The following is a 21047-nucleotide window of genomic DNA, read 5'->3' as shown; positions in this document are numbered from 1 at the left end:
GTATTTCCCTCAATCTTATTTTTCACCCATTTATATTTTTCTCTCTTCTTTGAGAAAATTGATTTATTGAGGACATTTACTCAAACCCTAATCAGTATTAGTATATTATGATTTCATGGGGGAAGGGGAAGGGCATGCAATGATTTTAGTAATTATATACATAATAATATTTATTTAGTCAATCATCTACCAGTAAGTATAATTCAGTTTCAATAAGTTATATAGATTTTGATAGTTTTTACAGATCTCATGCTTATATAACAGAAATTATTTGAGTATCCAGGCATGAGATTCTGAGTGACTAAAGTACTATTAGAAGGTAAACACAAAGTACTTCTATTTGGTTTCACTCATATTCAATACTAGTATGATTGGAAAGCCCCTAAGTTCTCCCCTGAAATGTTCTTTGGAATATGCTATCTCTGCTAGCCCAACCTAAGGGATGGCTCATGCATCTCATCATTTGCCTTGCAAAGGGCAGATCATTCATCTTATGATCTAGTCAGCAAAAATATTTCCTACCCATTACTAAACCTTGTGACCTTGCTTGTATTCATATTTTAGCTTACACATTATAAAACCAATGAAATGCTGTTCTATTTTTAGCAAAACTATAACCCTATTAAAAATAGAACCCTGAAAGAAGGTAGCACCTTAGATCAAGAGAGAGGGCTGGGGTCCACGTAGTTGGAGGGGAGCCAGAATCCTCTAATAAAGTGTGTTTTGGGGTTAGAACTCTGCATTTCTCTTTTCGTCATGCAGGTGATGCTTTCCCCATACCTTTTACTCTTTCCTTACTAATATTTTACTTCTTACTTCCATCTTTCTCAATTTGCCCTTTGTTCCATCAGCCCCTCAAATCCTTTTTCTTATCCTCTTTCCCTTCTACTTCCCTCTTCCTTCTTCTTTTCCCTTTCCCCTCCTACTTTTCTATAGGGTAAGATAAATTTCTATACCCAATTAAGTTTGTAAGTTCTTTCCTTTAGCCAAATTACGGTTCAACAATACTCATCTTCCTCCCTCCTTTCCCTTTACTTTAACAGGTCTTCTGTGCCTCTTTATGTAGTTTAATTTATCCCCATTTTATGTTCTTTTTCTTCTTCTTCCAGTACAATTCTTTTTCGATCCCATAATTTCTTTTATATCATCATATCAAAATCAACTTATACCCACATACTCTTTCTTTTTATGCCCTTCTAATAACCCTAACAAAGATACAGTTTTCAAGAGTTAAAAGTATCATCTTCCAACCAAAGGATGTAAACGGTTTAATTTTAAAATAACTTTTTTTTTATGCTTCTCTTGAGTCTTTTATTTGAAGTCTTTTTATTTGAAGATAGAATTTTATGTTTAACTTTGATCTTTTTATCAGAAATGGCAGAAAAACCTGTATTTCATTCAATGTTCATCTTTACCCCTGAAAGATAATACTTAATTTTCCTAGGTAGTTTATTCTTGGTTAAAGACTAAGCTCCTTTATCTTCTGGAAGATCTCCAGGCTCTTCTATCCTTTAATGTGGATGCTGCTAACATTCTGGATAATCCTGATTCTGACTCCTCAATATCTGAATTGTTTATTTCTAGCTGCTTACAGTATTTTATTTTTGACTTGCTAATTCTAGAATTTTGGTACAATATACCTTGGAGTTTTCATTTTTAGATCTTTTCCAGAAGTGTTCAATGGATTTTTCAATTTCTCTTTTACACTTTGATTCTAGGATATCATGGCATTTCCTTGATGATTTTTTGAAAGATATTCTCTCTCTTTTTTTTTGATCATGTATTTCAGACAGTCCAATAATTCTTAAATTATCTCTCCTGTATCATTTTCCACTTTGGTTGTTTTGCCAATGAGATATTTTATATTTTATTTTATTTTTCCATTATTTTAATTTTGTTTTACTGATTTTTGATGTTCCACTGAATTCTTCCCTTTCTTTGTCCAATTCTAATTTTTAATGAATTACTATCTTCAGGTAGCTTTTTTATCTCTTCTTCCATTTGGCCAATTCTACTTTTAAAGGAGTTACATTATTCAGTGATTTTTTTTTCCAATTTCACCAAATTTAAGGAGTTATTTTCCTCAGTCACTTTTTGAGCTTCTTTTCCCAAGTTTGATTTTTTTAATAATTAATTTTCCTGTATAACTCTCATTTCCCAATCTTTCTTCTACTTCTCTTACCTGATTTTTAAATCATTTTTGAGTTCTTGTAAGACAAACTATTGAGCTTGACATCAATTCATATTCATTATCCTTTGAGAAGTCACAAGGAGGCATTTTGCAACTGCTGTGCTCCTGTACATTTGTGCTCTAGTCTTTTCTTTCCTTTAGTCTTTCCTTTAGTCATCAGAGTAGCATGCTGTAGTCAGGGCCATATTTTTTTTTGGTTTGTTTTTGATTTCTGCTCTTAGATCATAGGGACATTGTCCAAAACTTCTTTTGCAAGGAAACAGGGATCTCATTACTAGCTTTCTATGCTGGAAATGTTGTCACACCAATTTGCCTGCTAAGCCAGAAAAGAAAGGTCTCCACTGTTGATCTAGACTGTGGCTAAGCGTCTCAGACTAGATTAGCACCGCTGAACTCCCCTTTTACCCAAATGAGACAGACATTTCCTAAAATCCTTCTAAATTATCTTAAGCTGGAAAACTGTTCCACTCCATCTTTTTCTGAATTCTGTCTCTCCAGAATCTGTTTAAAGAATTGATTTAGAGTTGTTTACAAGAGAAACTGAGAAGTGCTCAGGAAACTTCCTGGCTTCTCTCTGCTATCTTGGCTTTGTTACCACATCCCTGAGTCATTTTTTTCTTTTTTTTTTTTTTTAATTAAAGTTGTTTATTTTCAAAACATATGCATGGAAAATATTTCAACAATAACTCTTGCAAAATCTTGTGAACTAATTATCACCCTTCCTGCCCCACTTCCCTAGATGGCAAGTAGTCCAATATATGTTAAACATGGTAGAGATATGTTAAATTCAATGTATGCATATATATTTATATAATTATATTGATGCACAAGAAAAATCAAATCAAATAGGAAAAAAAGAAGAAAAATAAAATAAGATGCAAGCAAACAACAAAAACAGTGCAAATACTATGTTGTGAACCACATTCAGTTCCCACAGTCCTCTCTCTGGATGTAGATGGCATCTCTTCATTTTTTTCTAAGAATAATTTTTAGATGGGTTTGATAATGCTAAAGGAAATCCTAATCCAACATATAAATATACAAGTAATAATGATTTGATAATCATACAATACATACAATTTCATACAATCTTTAAGTATTTTTTGTATCAATAGGACTCTAGAAATTAACTACTATAGTAATTTCTGAATATTATATATATTATACACATAAAATATAACCTATATAATTTATAGTAATATATTTAACATATAATTAATATATATGTAAATTATATATTAAAACAACTTAAGTCAAAGCAAATTAAACGTGCCATCTGAGGGGAAAAAAAATTCTACTTTACCTGCTAAGATATCCTGTAGCATACAACTCAAAGAATACTGAGCCCAAGCTCCACCCCAAGATATATCTCCTCTATTAAAATCAGTTCCAACCAAAAGTAATAAGAGTCTTTCCAGTTGAGGCTCATTTACAATTTCACACAAATGAATTGTTGGCCGAGTGGCATTTGCAATTCTTGCAAGAACCTTAAAAAAATTTGGGAAATATAAAATAAACATCCAGAAAATACAGACTATATCAACAATATCATTTTAGTTTGTAAAATTTAAAGCAATTTAAAATGTACTTTGTTCTCAAAATAACCTCTAAGAAAGATATTTTCTTGAGAGTTAATCATTTTGGTCCAACATTTATCTGGAATGTTTATTCCTAGAGCTACAAGATATACTTACCTTGAAAATTTTTCATTATTCCATTTTCTATTCTCTATTTTAATTACTTCAAATGAATTGTTAAACAGAGTATGTTCAAGAGTGTTATAAATAAAATTTTAAAAAAACTGAATGGAAAGGAAAAACATCTTGTTCCAATATTTTATGGCATCAACATCAACTATGTCCTGCAAAGATATCATTTAAGTGCACATTGAGCCTTAACTGCCTGATCTGTAAGAAGGTGATATTTGTAATATCTAGGGTTATTGTAAAATAAAGAAAGAGGAAAGGGGTTGGGAGTGGAGGAAGGTGCAAGAGTGAAAGAGAAGTAAATAATGAGATAAAAAAAAAGAAAAAGATGAGATTTATAAGATGTGTAAGAGAGAGAAAGGAAAAGTGAACAAGAAGAGTGTACACAATATTAAGTACAGAAAGGCACATAGAAGTAGCTTTACATCCAGAAAACCTGGGTTAACATCCATCCTGATAAATACTGAGTGTGTGTTGGGGGAGGAGGGAGTGTGACAGGAAAAGAGGGAGGAAAAGATGACGAGAAGATGACACCTTCTCAGTACCCCAGGGAACTTTCAAAGTTGCAGAGGAGATATAAAATCAAACTGGTTGAAGAGGGAATTCTTAAGTGGCAGTTGCTTATATAGATGAAATCACAGGACAAAGTACAAATTTAATTTCATCTTTTTGATTGGCACAGTGATATAATGATAAAAAAAATATGACATACATTCAAATCAGGGTAATTTAGAATGTGTATGTACACACACACACACACACACACACACACACACACACAAACTGAGAATGGGGGAGTAAAAATGTCATATCTTACATATTATGCTGAGTTGAGAGTTAAGCATTTAGCAAACTACAAAACAATTTCGGAAACTTTACTAGTATGACCTCCATTATTACTATAATTTTAGAACAATGTTTTTGAGTAATATCTAACAAACTGATTCTAACATGTCCCCCTAATTTTTTTTTTAAACATAAATGAAATGTTCTTTTATTTACCTTACAAATAAACAAAAGGAGATCTGCATGACAAGTAAAATCCATGGACAGAAGAAAGAGCAGAAGTTTCTGCACTACAGAGATGCAACGTTCATGGGCCAGAGTAAATGGAAGTGGTTCTATCTCAGGGCTTTCTTTTGTGGTTGAGACTTCCGTGTCTAATGTAGAGCGAGGCCATTCCGCAGTACGACGTAAACGAATTAAATCCTTAAAGTGCTGTATAAAAAATTTCAACATAAACTTTACATCAAACTAAGATTTTTTAAACTAAGCCATTAACAGTATAATTTTATTTATAAAATTAATATGAGTTACACCATATAAAAGGAACCTTGATAATTTCTGGAGGGAGACGGAGGGGATTTAAAAAATTTAAATATAGCAAATTCTATGGGAAAAACTAAATTGTAATTAAGCAACTCATTGGAACGACACTCAAATATTGAAGATAACGGAAAGACCAATAGTTACTAAGCTTGATGTAATTAAATAAATATATAAAACATTGGCTACGATACAAGTTACATGGAAAAAAACTAGTAGGAACCAGAATAAACTTTTTTTACCTCACACAGCAAAGATGTATCAGCATTATAATGATAAAAATACAAGTATATTAACAAACCTACCACAATACCCTTATTCTCCCCTCTTCTCACTTATACTCAGCCTAAATGAGATTAGACAAAGCAATTTGAAGTGGGAGTCGTCACTACAGAAAAAATATTGCAAACGATAGTATCCAAAAAATTAAGTGAAGAGAGTTATTGTTAATAGAGCTTAGGGAAACTCAATTTATTGCTGAGGGTTTTATAATGCCAGAGTGAAACTGTTTTATGATGTATTAATGACTATTTACTCTGAAATAAAATGTTACACGAGATTGTTTTGAAGGGGCACAAAACAAGCTGTCCAAAATCTTAAGCAGATGGTATCAAAGGTTTTGTTTTAGTCTATTAATTGGTCACAAAGAACACAATACACTTAGATCCATAGATTATGTTCCACTTTTGGCTTTTTTGTTCTAACCATGACATTTTGTCACATTACAACTAAAAAATTACTTATGTTCCTGGTGTGGAATAACTACTTTATGAAAAATCAAGTTTCCCAAAATATAAATAAAGACTAATTAAAACTTTCTAAGATGCCTTATAGTGACATAAAAACACACTTATTTCAGTACCTTAGTGTAAAGAAAATATAAAAAGTATTAAAACCTAGGCGGGTAAATATTATTCTGGATTCATTCCTTTTTAAATTTATAGGATAATAAATACAATCTTTTAATCACTTTGAAATAAATTCATTTGAATACATTTGCATTAAATATACACACTTACATTTTAGATAAAGTACATAAAAAATTTGGACTTTAAAAACATGTATTATTTTAAATTAATCATTGAGAAGTTTTACAGGGAAAAACAGTAAAGCCATAGCTGTACAACTTTAAAGTTATCGCTAGTTAATTTTTTTTTAAATTTGGAAACTTATAAAAAGCCCAATTCATTATTTTCTTCAATTCAGAATTCTTCCCCTTAAAAATAACTTGTAAAACAAAAATTAATTCCTAGTAATTTAGTAATCTCTAGCAGCTAGGTGGCGCAGTGAATAAATTATTGGACTTGGAGTCAGGAAGACTTGAATTCAAATGTGACCCCAGACACCTACTAGTTGTGTCACCCTGGACAAGTCACTCAACCTCTGTCTTCCTCAGTTTCCTCAACTGTAAAATGGAGGTATAATAGCACCTATTTCCCAAGGTGGCTGGCTGGAGGAATCAAATGAGGTAATACTTGTAAAAGCGCCTAGCACATTGCCTGGTACATTGTTGTTGTTAAATAAATGCTTATTCATTCTCCTAGCTTAATACTCAAAAAAGGTATTGTGTATAACAGGTATGTGTGTGGGCTACTAATTTTTGACCATAATCTAATGCTCTACTATTGAAATAAGTCTCATTAACAATTAAGTAAGCAAAGACCAAAATAGAAATATATTAATTACATAATCTAAGATTAAACTAAAACTACACAAGTATCAAAATGCTTTTTACATAGGATCTGATTTAGGAGTTCAGTGAAAAGACTAACAAGCAAGCTAAGGTTTCAAGTGACTGGTGAATTAAATGAATAGTAATGATTGGTATGGATCAAAACCTCAAGAATCTACTATTTAAAAGAATAAAATGGACAACTACTTTTTGTGAAGTAGGTAGGCTTTTAAATTAAAAGCTGTAAGATCACAATACCTTTGATGTAGCCTGCTTTAGTTTTGCCTGCTCTACCAAAAGTTTGTACGATGATCCTTTGTTGCTTTGTATTTTCTCGTTTTCCATCAGTTCCACCAAAGCCTTCTGTTTTGATTTTAATAAATTAAGTTGCTAAAAAATAAAAATTAACAAATAAAAATATAAGCCACAGAAATACAGCATTCTTCTACACTGGGGCCAAAGCTTCCAGTAAAAACTGTATAGAATACTCTATTCACATGCAAATTGTTCACTTAAAAATGCAATAATTGCAAAGAAGTACATATATATATATATTATATATATATATATATATATATATATATGCGGGGAGAGAGAGAGAGAGAGAGAGAGAGAGAGAGAGAGAAGGAGGGGGAGAGAGAGAGAGAGAGCGAGAGAGAGCGAGCATGAGCGCCAGCTTCGTTCATATAACACTTAATCTGTGCCAGGCACTGTGTTGAGCGCTTTTACAAGTATTACCTCATTTGATCCCTACAACCTTGGGAGGTAGGTGCTATTATTATACCCAATTTACAGTTGAGGAAACTGAGGCAGATAGGTTAAGTGACTTGTCCAGGGTGACACAGCTAGTGAGTGTCTGAGGCCAGATTTGAACTCAGGTCTTCCTGACTCAAGGCCTTGTGCTCTATCCACTGCGCCAACTAGCTGCTATATATTAATGTTATATCCTGAAATTGTTTTAAAAGTGTACAAGAATCAACAAATAACATTGCAAACAGTCATCTAAAGAAATATGCCGAAATATAACTACAAATATATTTAATGAAACCATTACTAATGAGATTAAGACAACTCTCAAATTTTCTTAGAGATTTTAAGATAAAATCCAAATATCAGACAGTACTCTAAAAACTCAGTGCTCTTTAAAACAAAACAAAAAAATTTTTGAAAGATTAACATAACAACATACTACACCAATTAACATAATAAAGAAAGTACTAATGATGGGCTAGAAAAATGAATACAGGAAGATTATTTAAGCATGTGTTTCACTAACCAGAAAAACAAACTATTTAGGTGAGAAATGACTCCAATTTACCTAGATAAAATTATTCTAAGAGATTATTTAATTCCCTTTGCTATAATTTTGAGCTCACCAAGCAACTTTCTGATCAATAATTCTATTTCCCAAGCAGTTAGGTACTAAGAAGGTGATTTCCTGGATAAAGCATATGGAGTTTCTCTTATTAAAAGAAAGGTATAAACATTTATTTGAATTTTTAAATGTAGTACGTTGGTTAAAAAAAAAAAAACTTTTGGTTTTCGAGGTATTTTGTCACTAGGAATCAATGAAGCAGAATGCAATAAACTGGGAAAATCTAGAAAGAGTTTCTGAATCTGTGAATGTAACAATTTCCCTCTTATGAAATTACCATTCATTTACTTTGAATCTATTTTTTCTTTACTTAGCTCTAAACATCATTCCCTCTAGCTGATTATAAACTTCCCAAGCATAATTTATGTATTATTTCATCTTTATATTCCTTGCATTTAGCACAAAAGAGGTGCCTCAAAAATGTTTGAATGAAATAATGACTTTGTTCCATAATACCTTCCAAGTTGTAACTAACACATGAGATTAAATTCTGTTAGAATTTAATCAATTACATTTGAAAAGAAACTATTCCTTCCTTGGTAAACTATACTTTTATCAAAGAGTTCTATTCACAGTCAATAGTTATTTGGCTACAAACAACAGAAACCATAGATAGACCAATGAATAGAAGAATGAAGAACACTTGTTAAGCACTTATGTGTAAAGCACTGTGCTAAGAGAGCCAAAATTATAAATGGAAGAAACAGTCCCCGAAATAAAGCAGTTCACATTCTAATGTGGCAGACAACATATATGGAAGGTTTCAACTGTAAATCACTTTGAAAGGTCCCATGAGTTCTTAGGGTACAAAGAAACTGCAGTGACTTGTACAAGACTCTTTAGATGTTATTTAGATGTATTTACACTGGGAATACCAGTTAAAGGTTACAATTGTGCAGTATAATAAATAAGAGATATGGGTTTGAAATGAGGCCTCATATATTTATTAATTTGTAACCCTAAGCAATCATATAACCTCTATGTTTCTTAAACTATAAATATGGGATAATAAAATGTACCCCCCAGAGCAATAATAAGCATCAAAGGAGATAATACTTGTAAAGTGTTTAGCACAGGGCTTCACACATAATATGTTCTATATAACTATATAAATAACTATTCCCCTTCTCTTCCTATCTTCCTTTCCGACAATAAGATAGATGCATAGTTATCCCTTCCATTTCCTGATTAGAGCATCGTAATTACAATCTACAAGTCCACCCTTTTTAAGACACTGGAATTAAGTTGAAGCCAATGTTACTATCAAGAAAACTGAGTCCCAAAATCAATTTAAAATATCTTACCAATATGCCACATAAAAAAAGGCGGTAACTACCCCGAATTTGTCATTCTGAAAACTGACAAAAATTAGTGCTATTCGCAGTAATTGTAATTCTTACAAACACAAAATGAATTACTGTAATAAAGCCCATGAGGTTAGTAAGTAAAAAAATTCCCCAAAAGAACCTGCAATCCATAATTGAGGAATAGGTAGAAGATCAAAACAGAAAATTCTCAGTAACAGAATTAACGTGTAGCTAAAGCTGAATAACATTAAAAAAAAATCTTGAAAATTACCTGTTTATGATGAACAAGCTGCTTTCTGATCTTTCTGGAATACAATCTGTCAAGACTACTGTTGCCTTTGGAAGATCGATTTAGGCTTTGAGTATGCAGACTGTTGTTGATGAAACTCCACTGGTGACCTAACTCGGTAGGGAAGAAATACTTCATTAATAATTACTGATAAATACCATTAGGAAACATGTAAATAAGGCATCATAAAGTTAAATTTTTAATAGGCATGAAGGAGTATGGGTGGGCACAGAAGGGAAAGAAACTTTTCAAAACTCCTCAAGGGAAATATCTGACAGATTTTTTTTTTACTAAATAGATTAGGGATCCTCAAACTACGGCCCGCGGGCCAGATGCAACAGCTGAGGGCATTTAACCCCTTCACCCAGGGCTATGAAGTTTCTTTATTTTCTTTATTTAAAGGCCCACAAAACAAAGTTTTTGTTTTTACTATAGTCTGGCCCTCCAACAGTCTGAGGGACAGTGAAATGGCCCCCTATTTTAAAAGTTTTAGGAGCCCTGAAATAGACAATGAGCCTTTCTGCTTGTTTGTAGAAAACATTTTACATTTGTATCTAACATTTGTAACTAATTTTCTAGAGTGCTGATTTACAAATTGTTTGCCTTAATCTCATCATATTATCATATCACATGTCTAATTAAATCTAAAATTTCTACAGACTTTAAAAAGAATTTAGTTGGTTTGGTAAAAATGAACTAATTATTTTGATTGATTAGAGTGATGATTTCTCAAATCACCATGCTTCCTTCAACACAGTCAGGAGGTTAAAAGTGAAATGTACAAGTCAACACTTTCTAGCTTCAAAGTAATATTTCCTTTCAAAGATGAAAATATTTAAATAACTTCTCAAATTCAGTACTGCAGATTTTGAAGTGAATTATATAATTCTTCAGAATAATTTAGAGAAGATAATTCAAGTCACAGTTTTCAAAAGAATGAAATGAAATTTAGAGATGATACCTCACTAAATTTCTCAGTGGCTGGGTTAAAATTATACCTTGGGCTACTAAATTTTATTCTAGTGCTCTTTTCCCTAAAATAGAAGATTCAAACTCAAAAATTGTCACACCCAGTATGCAAAACTCGCCAAGAGTTGCCCAAATCAGATTAAAAATGTTTCAACAAATAAACATATAAAAACAACAAAATGCTAACTTGTGGTGTTCAAAGTCAAAATGCAGCCCACATGGATTCATTTCCCTTAGCTTCTGACATCACTCTTACTACATACAATGTGTTAAGGAAAACAGTATTAAGTATCTACTATAAATATTCTTTACATTGGAGCAAAGTTTTTAAAAAGTAAAGGACTGAGCAAGCATAAAGTTTAACAACATGTTAATAAAAGTAAACTTCAAAGTGTAATGCTCCTTTCCAAAGAAGAAACTGCATTTTTTTTTCTTATATGAAGAAGAGAATATTTCTTTAAATCTATGAGTGGAATTACAAATCATTAAACATTGCATAATAATTTATGATATTGTTTACTACCATGACTTTTCCCCTATTTTTGCCTTAAATGTGGAAGAATATAAACAAACAATATGGTGAAAAGGGTGTTTCATAATCTTGCCTTCTTCACCATTCTTCTCATTCTCAAAAGTACAATTTAAATACAAATGAGGAATGTATATCAAATCATATATTAAAACCACTGGGAACAAGATTCATAACCTCAGTTCTTATTGTGTTGAGATTGTAACAATGTAGTAGTAAGATAACTTAAAGGCTATTATTCAAAAGTCTCATTTTACTTACATATTTTATATATAGTTACAGAACATACCCCACAATAAAAATCGGAGTCAGGATTTCACACAAGGCCATTTGATTCCAAATTCAACAGTGTTCCCACTATACAAAACTACCCACTTTCACCTCAAAATCAGAACAACAGAGGAAAGAGAAGATTCTTTTTAAAACAAGATGGGGGCCGATAGATGCAAACTATGACACATACTATAAACATCACTCTCTATTTTATTAAACTGCAGGCTAAATCGTTTCCATGTTTGCTTTTAAAAAGCAAAAAAAATCCTCTTCCTGAAAAATCTATTTTTCCATCAAGCTCATTATTAAAATGTATACTACATGACCTAATTTTATTTATTAATCTAAATTTATAAGAATCAAGTTTAAATTTTAGTTCTCAGACACATTTCAATGCTTGAAGTGCTGGGAAACTCTAAAATCAGCATTATATTTTCTCTAACATATTAATGTAAACATTTGGTACCTGTCAGAAACCTCTCCCTTTCTTTACCATTCAAAGGTTTCTTGGCAGTTGCTGCCTCATCTTCAATGGTTGCAACATAATCTAGCAATCTGGACACAAGCATTACAACCCAACTGATCATAGGAATATCCAATACACCTACAAGATAGAGAAAAAAGTCAAAGAAAGAAAATAGACAAAAATGAGATTAGACTCATGAAACAGCACAATTCATATTTTTAAAGAAAAAAGAAACAACAAACCTATAGATATCAACAATTTTACCAATAAAGAAAACGAGATATGAATGCACAAAGAACAAAATATCACTATACTATTCAAAGTAAAAATTGTTCCCAGAAAAAAATCCTCAATGAATGACAAATTTATCTTTCTAAGAATAAAATACTGATATATTAGAACAGAAAACAATATAATTGTTATTTCCTTTACTCTGAATCAAGAATAGAATTATTATAAGTATGGAAAAAGACCAGGAAACACAAAATATTCTGTTTATTATGACAGAAGTATCTGGTCATTAAAGTATTACCTTCTGTTTGTCTGTGCATGGGTAAATGTGGTTGAAGAGGTGAAAGTAAATTATCCAGGAGATTAAGTAAGCTTTCCAAGACTCCACTGTTACTAAGTGATCTTTGGCCAATGCAGGAAAGCAACATGAAAACCCTATTAAGGAAAAGAAAAAGAAAGAAAAATTGCATTATATAGACAAAATCCACAATTATCACTTTTACTACTAAGTTACTAAGTAACTACTAAGTTACTACTAAGTACCAGCTATTTTGTACATGATAATAGAGAAGGATCAGTCCCAAAAGTGATGAAAAACAGTAGAACAGGGGGAAAATAAATTTAAAGCCCTATACAACAAGGATCTGAATCCAGACCCTAATTCTGGCCAGCCATGTGACCTGTCTAAATCATCTCCTGGCTCACATTTTCAAATTCCTCATCTGTAACAAGAAGAGGGCAGGCTACATGACCTCAAAGGCTCATTCCAGCAAATAATGTGCATATATTTTATGATTAAAATTAAAATACATTTATAACTGAGGAAAGAAAATGCAATGTGTAGGGCAATGCATTTAAAATAAACACATCTAATTGGATCCACAAGACATCAGTAATTAAAAACAAAATTAGAAATGGAAGTAGGGGGGAAAAATAACAAAAAAGAAAAAAAAGAAAAAAGAAATGGGAGTGAAATGTCACCTTAAATAGCTAATGAAGCAATAAAGAAAAAACAAAGAAGCAGAACACTGGGCATTTTATTACCTGCTAACACATCTGGGAATATCAAAAGTAGATTTAAAAGTATATTTCTGTATATCAATTAAATAAAATTTATATAGTTTGTATTAAAGATAGAAAAATAGCTAATAAGCCATAGGTAAGAGATTACACAAGTTATAACTTAATATTTCTAAGAAATAGTTATTAGGAGAACAATTTTCCAGGAAATATAATATGTGCTATATAAAATACAGAATTATAGAATGTCAAGTTTAAAAATCATAACTCACAAATAATGAAAATGATTTTCTCAAGATCACAACAATTGGTTACTAATAGTATTGACCTCAATAACTATCTGTATTAATTGTTCATCAAATACTTGACTCTAAATTCTTTAAATACGGCAATTCAAAAAGGAAGTAATGCTAATGACAGAAACAAGAAAATGTGCTTGTTTTGTTATGGTACTTTATAACTACTTGCTTTTTGCGACTGAAACATTTAATACAAGACAAGAAGTAATGACTAATGAGAATGTTAATATAGGCTGGACTAGATCCTGCAGGACACTGAAAGCTTGTATTATTTTATATTTTCAAGCTCTAGCTTGCTTTCTAGAGAAACAGAAAGCAATAAAGAAGCAGGATAAACAAAATGGCTCTTAATAATAAGACTCCCTTTGATAATCACACAGTGGACAAAACCATTCATAACAGTTTTATTTCCAAAATAAAGTTGTTTTAAGTTACATAATATTTTGTATTAGTGTACATGAACTCATGAGGGAAGGGATGTTAAAGATATTCGATATTGAAAAGTATATTTATTTTCTCCTTTTTAAAACTCCAACATTTTAAAGCTTCTTCATTTCAGCAATTCAAAAAGAAGAACAAGCAGTTTCATTACATACAGAAAAGGATGATTATAATTTACTTGGGCTTCTTCACTAAAAAACAAAGTTTTTAACTCTTTTTCCCTTAGGGGCAGTAGGAATAAATGATGAACCTAAAATGCCACGGGTTGTATCCCCTTCCTCTAAAAGATTCAGATCACCCCTCTTTGGGAATCTCACCAGCCTTGACTCATGGTTCAAACAATGTTTTAAAGAACATGCTTACGAAAAATTGTGCTATTTGTTAATCTCCATTTCAAAAGTGCTGAAAACTAGCCACATCAAGTCCATTTACATAGGAAATTCCCAAAACTCCCATCCTACCTGTCTTGAGGAAAGATCAGAAGTTGTTCTGAATTGTACAATTCCTGAAGAACATTGGAAAGAAACTGTCCCCACCATCTTTCACCACCACAGAGCTGAACAAGTAGAAGTCCGGTATGCAAACGTATCTTTGGGGTTCCACTTATACACAGATGCTTAAATAGCTCTTCACATGCCTGAGCATGAAATGTGTTTTGCAAGACTGCAGGAACTGAGTGTCCTGTTAAAAGAAGGAAAAAAGATTCATTTCCCAAATTAAAAGGAAATTTTAACATAATGATGCTTTTTAAAAATGTTCTCAAGATGACTGCATAAATTTTAAAAAATCTGTTTTTGCAAATACAAGGTTATTGTTTAATCAGGTCAATCAAACTTAAAAACCCAATCATATTCAATTCTTCTTTCATGTTGTGTTCCTTAATTGCTTTTGGAGAGAAAATGGAAATATTATTAACCAAGAAAGCAAACTAGCATTGTTAAGTGTCCACTACACACTAGGCTTCTGCTACAATGTGAAATAAAAAATAAAATAATAAGAATTTTTAAAAAGTGAAGCAATAAATCCTCAAAGAGCTTACATATATGAGGGGGAACAACATATATAATTAAATGTGTAGGAAAGATATAAAGGATTACTTTTTGGGAGAAAATTTCTAAAGGAAATTTTGTAATTTGGAATCTCAGGATAAATTACAAAAGGCTTCATGTAGAAAAAGATGATTTGAATTGTGAAGGAAATAAAATGAATTCCAATGAGTAAAGGTGTAAAACACAAGCATTGTATCAATTAGTTCTACTTAATACCTTGTTTCAGGTTCTGGCCCAAAACACTTCTTGTAAGATCAGATCAATAATCTATCAACTCTAATGAGTGAGCAGTTAAAGATTCCAACATAAAGCCTGGTTGGGGACAGACTATGAAGGGGATTCAGATGGTAAACATTTTGATTTTTTTTTTTTTTTTTGGTAATCTGAGAGGTAATAAGAAATCACTGTAACATATTGACTAGAGGAGTCACATATTCAAATCTGTTCTATCAGAAAATCAATTTGGTGGAAATCTAATCAAATATTGGAATAAATATGAAGAAGAAAAATCAATCTAGAACTTATAATAGTTTAGGGAAGAGTCAATAAATTTATAATAACAGGCATGAAAATTTCAGAAGAAGGCATTGACTATCTTCAATTTTTCCTATATGGTATTTTAAATCATCTACATGAAAGTAATTCTATTACATTGGAACAATGGATTTAATATCTAAACTTTCAAATAACCACAAATTTGCATATCATTATTCACAGACACAAAGACAAAGATAGCACAAACCTACAACAATCATGAGAGAACCTAAACTTCTATGTAAACATTTACCAAAGAAATTAAATAAAATAACAAGAAATCCTAGCATGTATGAATATATTCTCATTTAGGCCAAAATTTATACACAAGCTACAGCTCCAAAAAGACAAAGCATACAGTAATCATATTCCCAACCATGTTACTTGTAAACAAAATCAAATAAACACAATACAAACCATTTGAAGAATGAAGAAGACTAAGCAAAGTATCCAGGAGATATCTGATGATTGTGCGTAACTGCTCAGTGGAGGACATCTGAATTAAATCTTTAGTTTCAGGAAGTTCTCTCAAAGTCTTCCTGCTTGCACCTAATGCTACTTTAAGCCTTTGCACTGCATGATGAGCCAAATTGAGCTGAAGCTGTAACTGAATACAGTCTTGATAGGCCGAAAATACTCTAGTGTCTTCTTCAACTGCTTTATCTGGCTTTCGCAAAAAATACTGTGCATTATTGGCACTGTTGAGAGGAGGAAGATCAATACTCTGCAAAAGGGTTTCCAGTCTATGACAAGCTAAATTGTATCTAAGAAGAAAATATGCAGAAGTAAAATATGTGCACCCTTCTTTCTTAATATACATAAAAACATATGCGAAGAATTAAATCACAAAGAACACATGTTAAAAGTTATCAACATGAAAGAAAAAGGAATAGGAGTACTAATTTAAAAAATAAAAACTAAAAACTCTAACATAATATCCATTTGAATCTTTCTGTAATTATGTAATACATATTTTTCTATTTCCTTTATTTTTATATTTAAGGAATTTATTTTATTTTATACAAACACACAACATATGAAGGTACCTCCACAAAAATGTCTCTCTCTCCTTACTTTCATCTGGTTCCCTCACCAACTAGGTTACTCACAAAACTTTTCCCTCATATTAATTCCTCCTCTAGGTCTGGGCAGCCCCTGTAAAACAGCTAGATAGATTGGCTACTCACAAGACTACATATTTTGTTAAACATTTCTCTTCTCTGTATTTTAATTTGGCTCAACAATCATGAGTTTTGCTAACAGGCCCTCAGGCAGCTTACCATATTTCCTGCCTCCATCCTCCACAGACACCAAACAATAGATCTAGTGATATAATGTTTTGTACAGAGTACCAGCTCCTTGATAACAAGGATTGTATTATTTTTCTTGTAGATTTATCGCTTATCATAATGCTCAATGGGTCAGCTAGGTAGTGCAGTGGATAAAGGATCAGCCCTGAAGTCTGGAGGACCTAAGTTCAAATTAAGCCTCAAACACTTAATACTTCCTAGCTAAGTGACTCTGGGCATGTTACTTAACCCCAATTGCTTCAGCAAAAAACAAAAAAACAAAATAAAACAATATATGCTCATTCATTCATTCTGGTAGTTCGTGTAAGTATTAAGTAATATTCTAAATATCCCCCACTAACCTGCACTGTATGTCTTCTTGCAAGGCAATCATCATTGCTAAATGCTGATCAATTTCTGGTTGATTTGAAGATTCACTTTCTCCTCTTAAAGGATCATGCATTAATTTCAATTCACTCTCCCATGGCAAGATATAGGTATGACCATAATAAAATCCTAATGGGATTTTCGCTCTAGCATTTGTACTGCCATACCGACCAATGACAGTGATCTGAAATGAAAGACAAATACCTGCCACAATAAACATTTCAGAAAAATGGGGTTTGAATAAATATGCAATAAGGCTTTATTTACTTGATTATCAATAAAATACTTAATGTAGTTTGCTAGAAATATTTATGAAAAAATAACATTTAATTACATGGGAAAATATAAAACAAAAACAAATTATTTTCTCTTCTTTTAAAATTTCCTTCAAATTTTTTTTTTTACCTTCATAAACCTGCAAACAGGAGGTGGTATTAAGTCATGAAGAATTAATGAATGGGTGCTTATATCTGTAGCAACTACCAATCGCCTTCCATCCACCTCTTCTCCTAATGTCCAGATGTCAATTGATAAAGAGGCCAAGTCTCCACAAGTAGGAATCAATACATCTGTCAAGAGTACAGGTCTGCCAAAATCCAAGGTCACAAATCTCCTTGCTCCTATAAAAAAAGAAAGAAAGGTTTCCTGAAATTACCACATGGCAATTGATCAACCAAAAGATCTACTAAAAGGTTTGGAAATTAATTTAAGAAGAAAATATTTTTTTCAAATACTATTTAATAAACTGTCAACACATTAAATAATAGAAAAGAATTTGTGAATTTGCAAGGTTTCAATAAATTGTTCTCTGAAACTCAAAAAAAATCTTTGTTTTCCAACTGAAAAAGCTAAATAATATAAAATTTCTTAGAGTAAGATGACTGCTAAGGAGACAGTTCTCATACATTGTTAACTGCATAATAAGTCTGCAAAAATATCATCCTTATTTTGTAAGAAAGCAATTTATGCAAACCAATTATCTTAAAAAACAAAAGCAAAATCTTTCCTGCTTGAAACTAAGTTTAAAATAGACTCGTGTCATACTTTTAGCAAATAAAATGCTGAATCTAATTAAATTCAGCTAACATTTCCTTGTTGCCTACCATATGCAAGTAAGCAGATATACAAAAGCAAAAATGACAAATCCTTACCCTCAAGGAACTTAAAGTCTAGTGTAGGAATTTAATAAGTACAAAGGTAACACTTTACAGCTGGCATTTTTAACAGATAAATACTTTCATAGTTCTGATCACTTTTTAACTTTGCTATTTTAAAAGAGTAAATGCAATACATGACATGTGTTGCATGACAATATTTTGTGTTGCAATTAGGTGCAATTATAAATATATACTAATCTGTACTATATGCTCTCCTACAAGCGAATCATTTTGTCAATCATCATTTTCAAAATTGAAAAAAATAAAATATGATTACTATATTTTTTTTGGGCACTACTCATGTAGCAACACTACCTATACTTAGAGGTACATTAGCTTTATTAACATGTAAATACATGATAGTTCCCTGTTTAACAAAGTTATAAATTTATAAACATTTCTATCCTATTTATTTAATGAACATACTTTAACACAGACAAAGAAAAGCAATAGGCAAAAGACTGAATGCTACCTCCAAAAAAGAAGTTTGAAAATTGTGAGATTCCTTTATTCTCATGTTGGTATTACATTTGCTTCTTTCCTGCGACTACAAAACTACCAAAAGCAAATTCAAAAAGCATTTGAGGTCACTGAAGACACAGTGGCTTAAAAAATTACTGTAAAATAAAAAATCATAGAAGTGCAATGAAATCAACCAATTAGAAACATTTATTAAATGCCTACTACGTGCTAGATACATGTCAAGTTCTAGCAATACATAAAGTCAAAAGATGTTCTCTGCTCTAGGTACTACAATTAAGATTCTTGGCCTCAATTGCTATTTAATCTAAATCACTGAATGGGTGCAGCCTCAGTCAAACCTATTGAAGAACTTAGCTTTAAAAAAAGCCATGATCTCTTCACTGCATCCAGGGCCATCTCCTTTCCTCCGGATCTCTATCTGGCCACTGGACCTAGATGGTTCTGGACAGGAAAGTGAAGCAGGTGACCTTGCCTAACCCTTCCTTACTTAAATCCAATTCACTTGCATGTCATGGTATCCTCTCCCTGATTTCATGGTTCTCTTCAAGAAGAAAGGACAAACAACAACTATACAACTTACATATAAGCAACATAGTGGGAAAAATTGATTAAATCTTTCCAACAGCATAATATAATGAAAAAATTATAAAATTTGGTGTTAGACCTTATGTTCTAATTCCAGTTCTACTAATTCACCTTTGTGTGACCCTGAGCCAGTTCCTTTCCCTCTCTGGACCCTCAGCTTCCTCATCTGTAAAACTGAAAGGGAGGAATTAGAAGGTCCATTCTAGTTTCCAATTTATCTTCTTTATTCTGTTACAAGGGATTGGTTGACAGTGTACCAATGTGTTAACACTGAGCTTAGCATTCTTCATAAGTCTAGCATATAGTAGATTCATGATGAATGTTTCAAAATGATTTGAGTAGGCTTCCTTCCAAAGAAAAAGAAAAAGTTCTATCAGAATTTCAGCCACTAACTGAAACCAAAGTTTCCCTTTCTCAATTTTATTCCCAGAATTGTATTCATGAACAAAGTTTGTGTACAGATTAAGTCAGGTCTCTCCAAAGGTGGTTGCTCCTGCACCATGGCACTCTTCCTTCATTTTTAACAAACAATCCAAACCCAACCAACCTACTTGATATTGGGAAATTTTGGCTACACAAAAGCAGATGATATTTGTTTACAAAGAGCCAAGAGGAAATTAACCTATTATAAAAATTCCCTGTCTGATTTATTAATCTAAAAACACTGAACAAAAGAGAAATGCTTAATGCTTTAAAGATATATTTTACCTGAATGCATTCGCTCTATAATAATAGACTGGTGGGGTGGAGGTTGTAGGAAATGTGAAGCATGAGAAATTGCTAGAGCAAGGCCCGTTCCAATAGGAGTCTAACAGCAAAAAAAAAAAAGAGAAACCGTGTTCAAGATTAACATAATCTGTTAGAAAAAAGTAACACTGAAAATAAAATGACAGGCTACAGAGTATAATTTATTAATATTTTAATGTATTTCACAACTTACTATAATATACCTCATACATGCTTCTATCTACTTACAGAATTTGAATCAAATTGTTTTCTATTAAAAATTAGTCAGAAAATCAAAATCTTTACTTTTTAAAAACTATAATAAATTACCGTTCTAGATTTGTTTGCACTTTTATTATGAGCAGAAAGATTGACTGTAGGAGGATCAATAACTGAGCCTGGAAAGAGTTGTGCAAGTTCTGCATTGATCACAACAGATACCACTTCATTTGGTGGAGTTAGTGGTGGAGTCATGAAGAGTGGTGTTGTTTTTGGAGTAGGTGGAATAACATCAGATGGATGAATGAAGAATCCTGGTGCTGCCACTGGATTAGAAGGCACAGAGTTGTGAACAGGACCCACTGCTGATGCTGCTGCAGCAGCTGCTGCTGTAGTCTGATGCAATTTGGCTTCCAATTTAGCTTTCTGAAAAAAGTATAAGTAGAAGAAAAAATGCAAATTAAACTTGCTTGAGTATGCACTAAAAATAAAAAAATGCATTATTACACATTTTAATCAGTACA

The 21047-nt window shown here is 31.9% G+C and overlaps 1 protein-coding gene across 1 annotated transcript in view; it reads right to left on the bottom strand.

The window, feature by feature from the left end:
- BIRC6 (baculoviral IAP repeat containing 6) overlaps positions 1-21047 on the bottom strand; it is a 300333-nt gene that overhangs the window by 146624 nt on the left and 132662 nt on the right. Inside the window, exons 25-36 of the mRNA XM_051976128.1 lie at positions 20635-20949; positions 20287-20386; positions 17759-17973; positions 17329-17537; positions 16095-16441; positions 14556-14775; positions 12636-12769; positions 12104-12241; positions 9849-9976; positions 7154-7285; positions 4900-5115; positions 3495-3678 (exon numbers count right to left, since the gene is read on the bottom strand). Of these exons, the coding sequence (XP_051832088.1) occupies positions 3495-3678; positions 4900-5115; positions 7154-7285; positions 9849-9976; positions 12104-12241; positions 12636-12769; positions 14556-14775; positions 16095-16441; positions 17329-17537; positions 17759-17973; positions 20287-20386; positions 20635-20949 (2338 nt within the window). The remainder of the gene's footprint in view (positions 1-3494; positions 3679-4899; positions 5116-7153; positions 7286-9848; positions 9977-12103; positions 12242-12635; positions 12770-14555; positions 14776-16094; positions 16442-17328; positions 17538-17758; positions 17974-20286; positions 20387-20634; positions 20950-21047) is intronic.

The sequence above is a fragment of the Antechinus flavipes genome, chromosome 2, assembly GCF_016432865.1.
Source record: "Antechinus flavipes isolate AdamAnt ecotype Samford, QLD, Australia chromosome 2, AdamAnt_v2, whole genome shotgun sequence".
NCBI lineage: Eukaryota > Metazoa > Chordata > Mammalia > Dasyuromorphia > Dasyuridae > Antechinus > Antechinus flavipes.
Note: the sequence above shows the minus strand (reverse complement) of the source record. Positions and strands in the feature narration are given on the sequence as shown.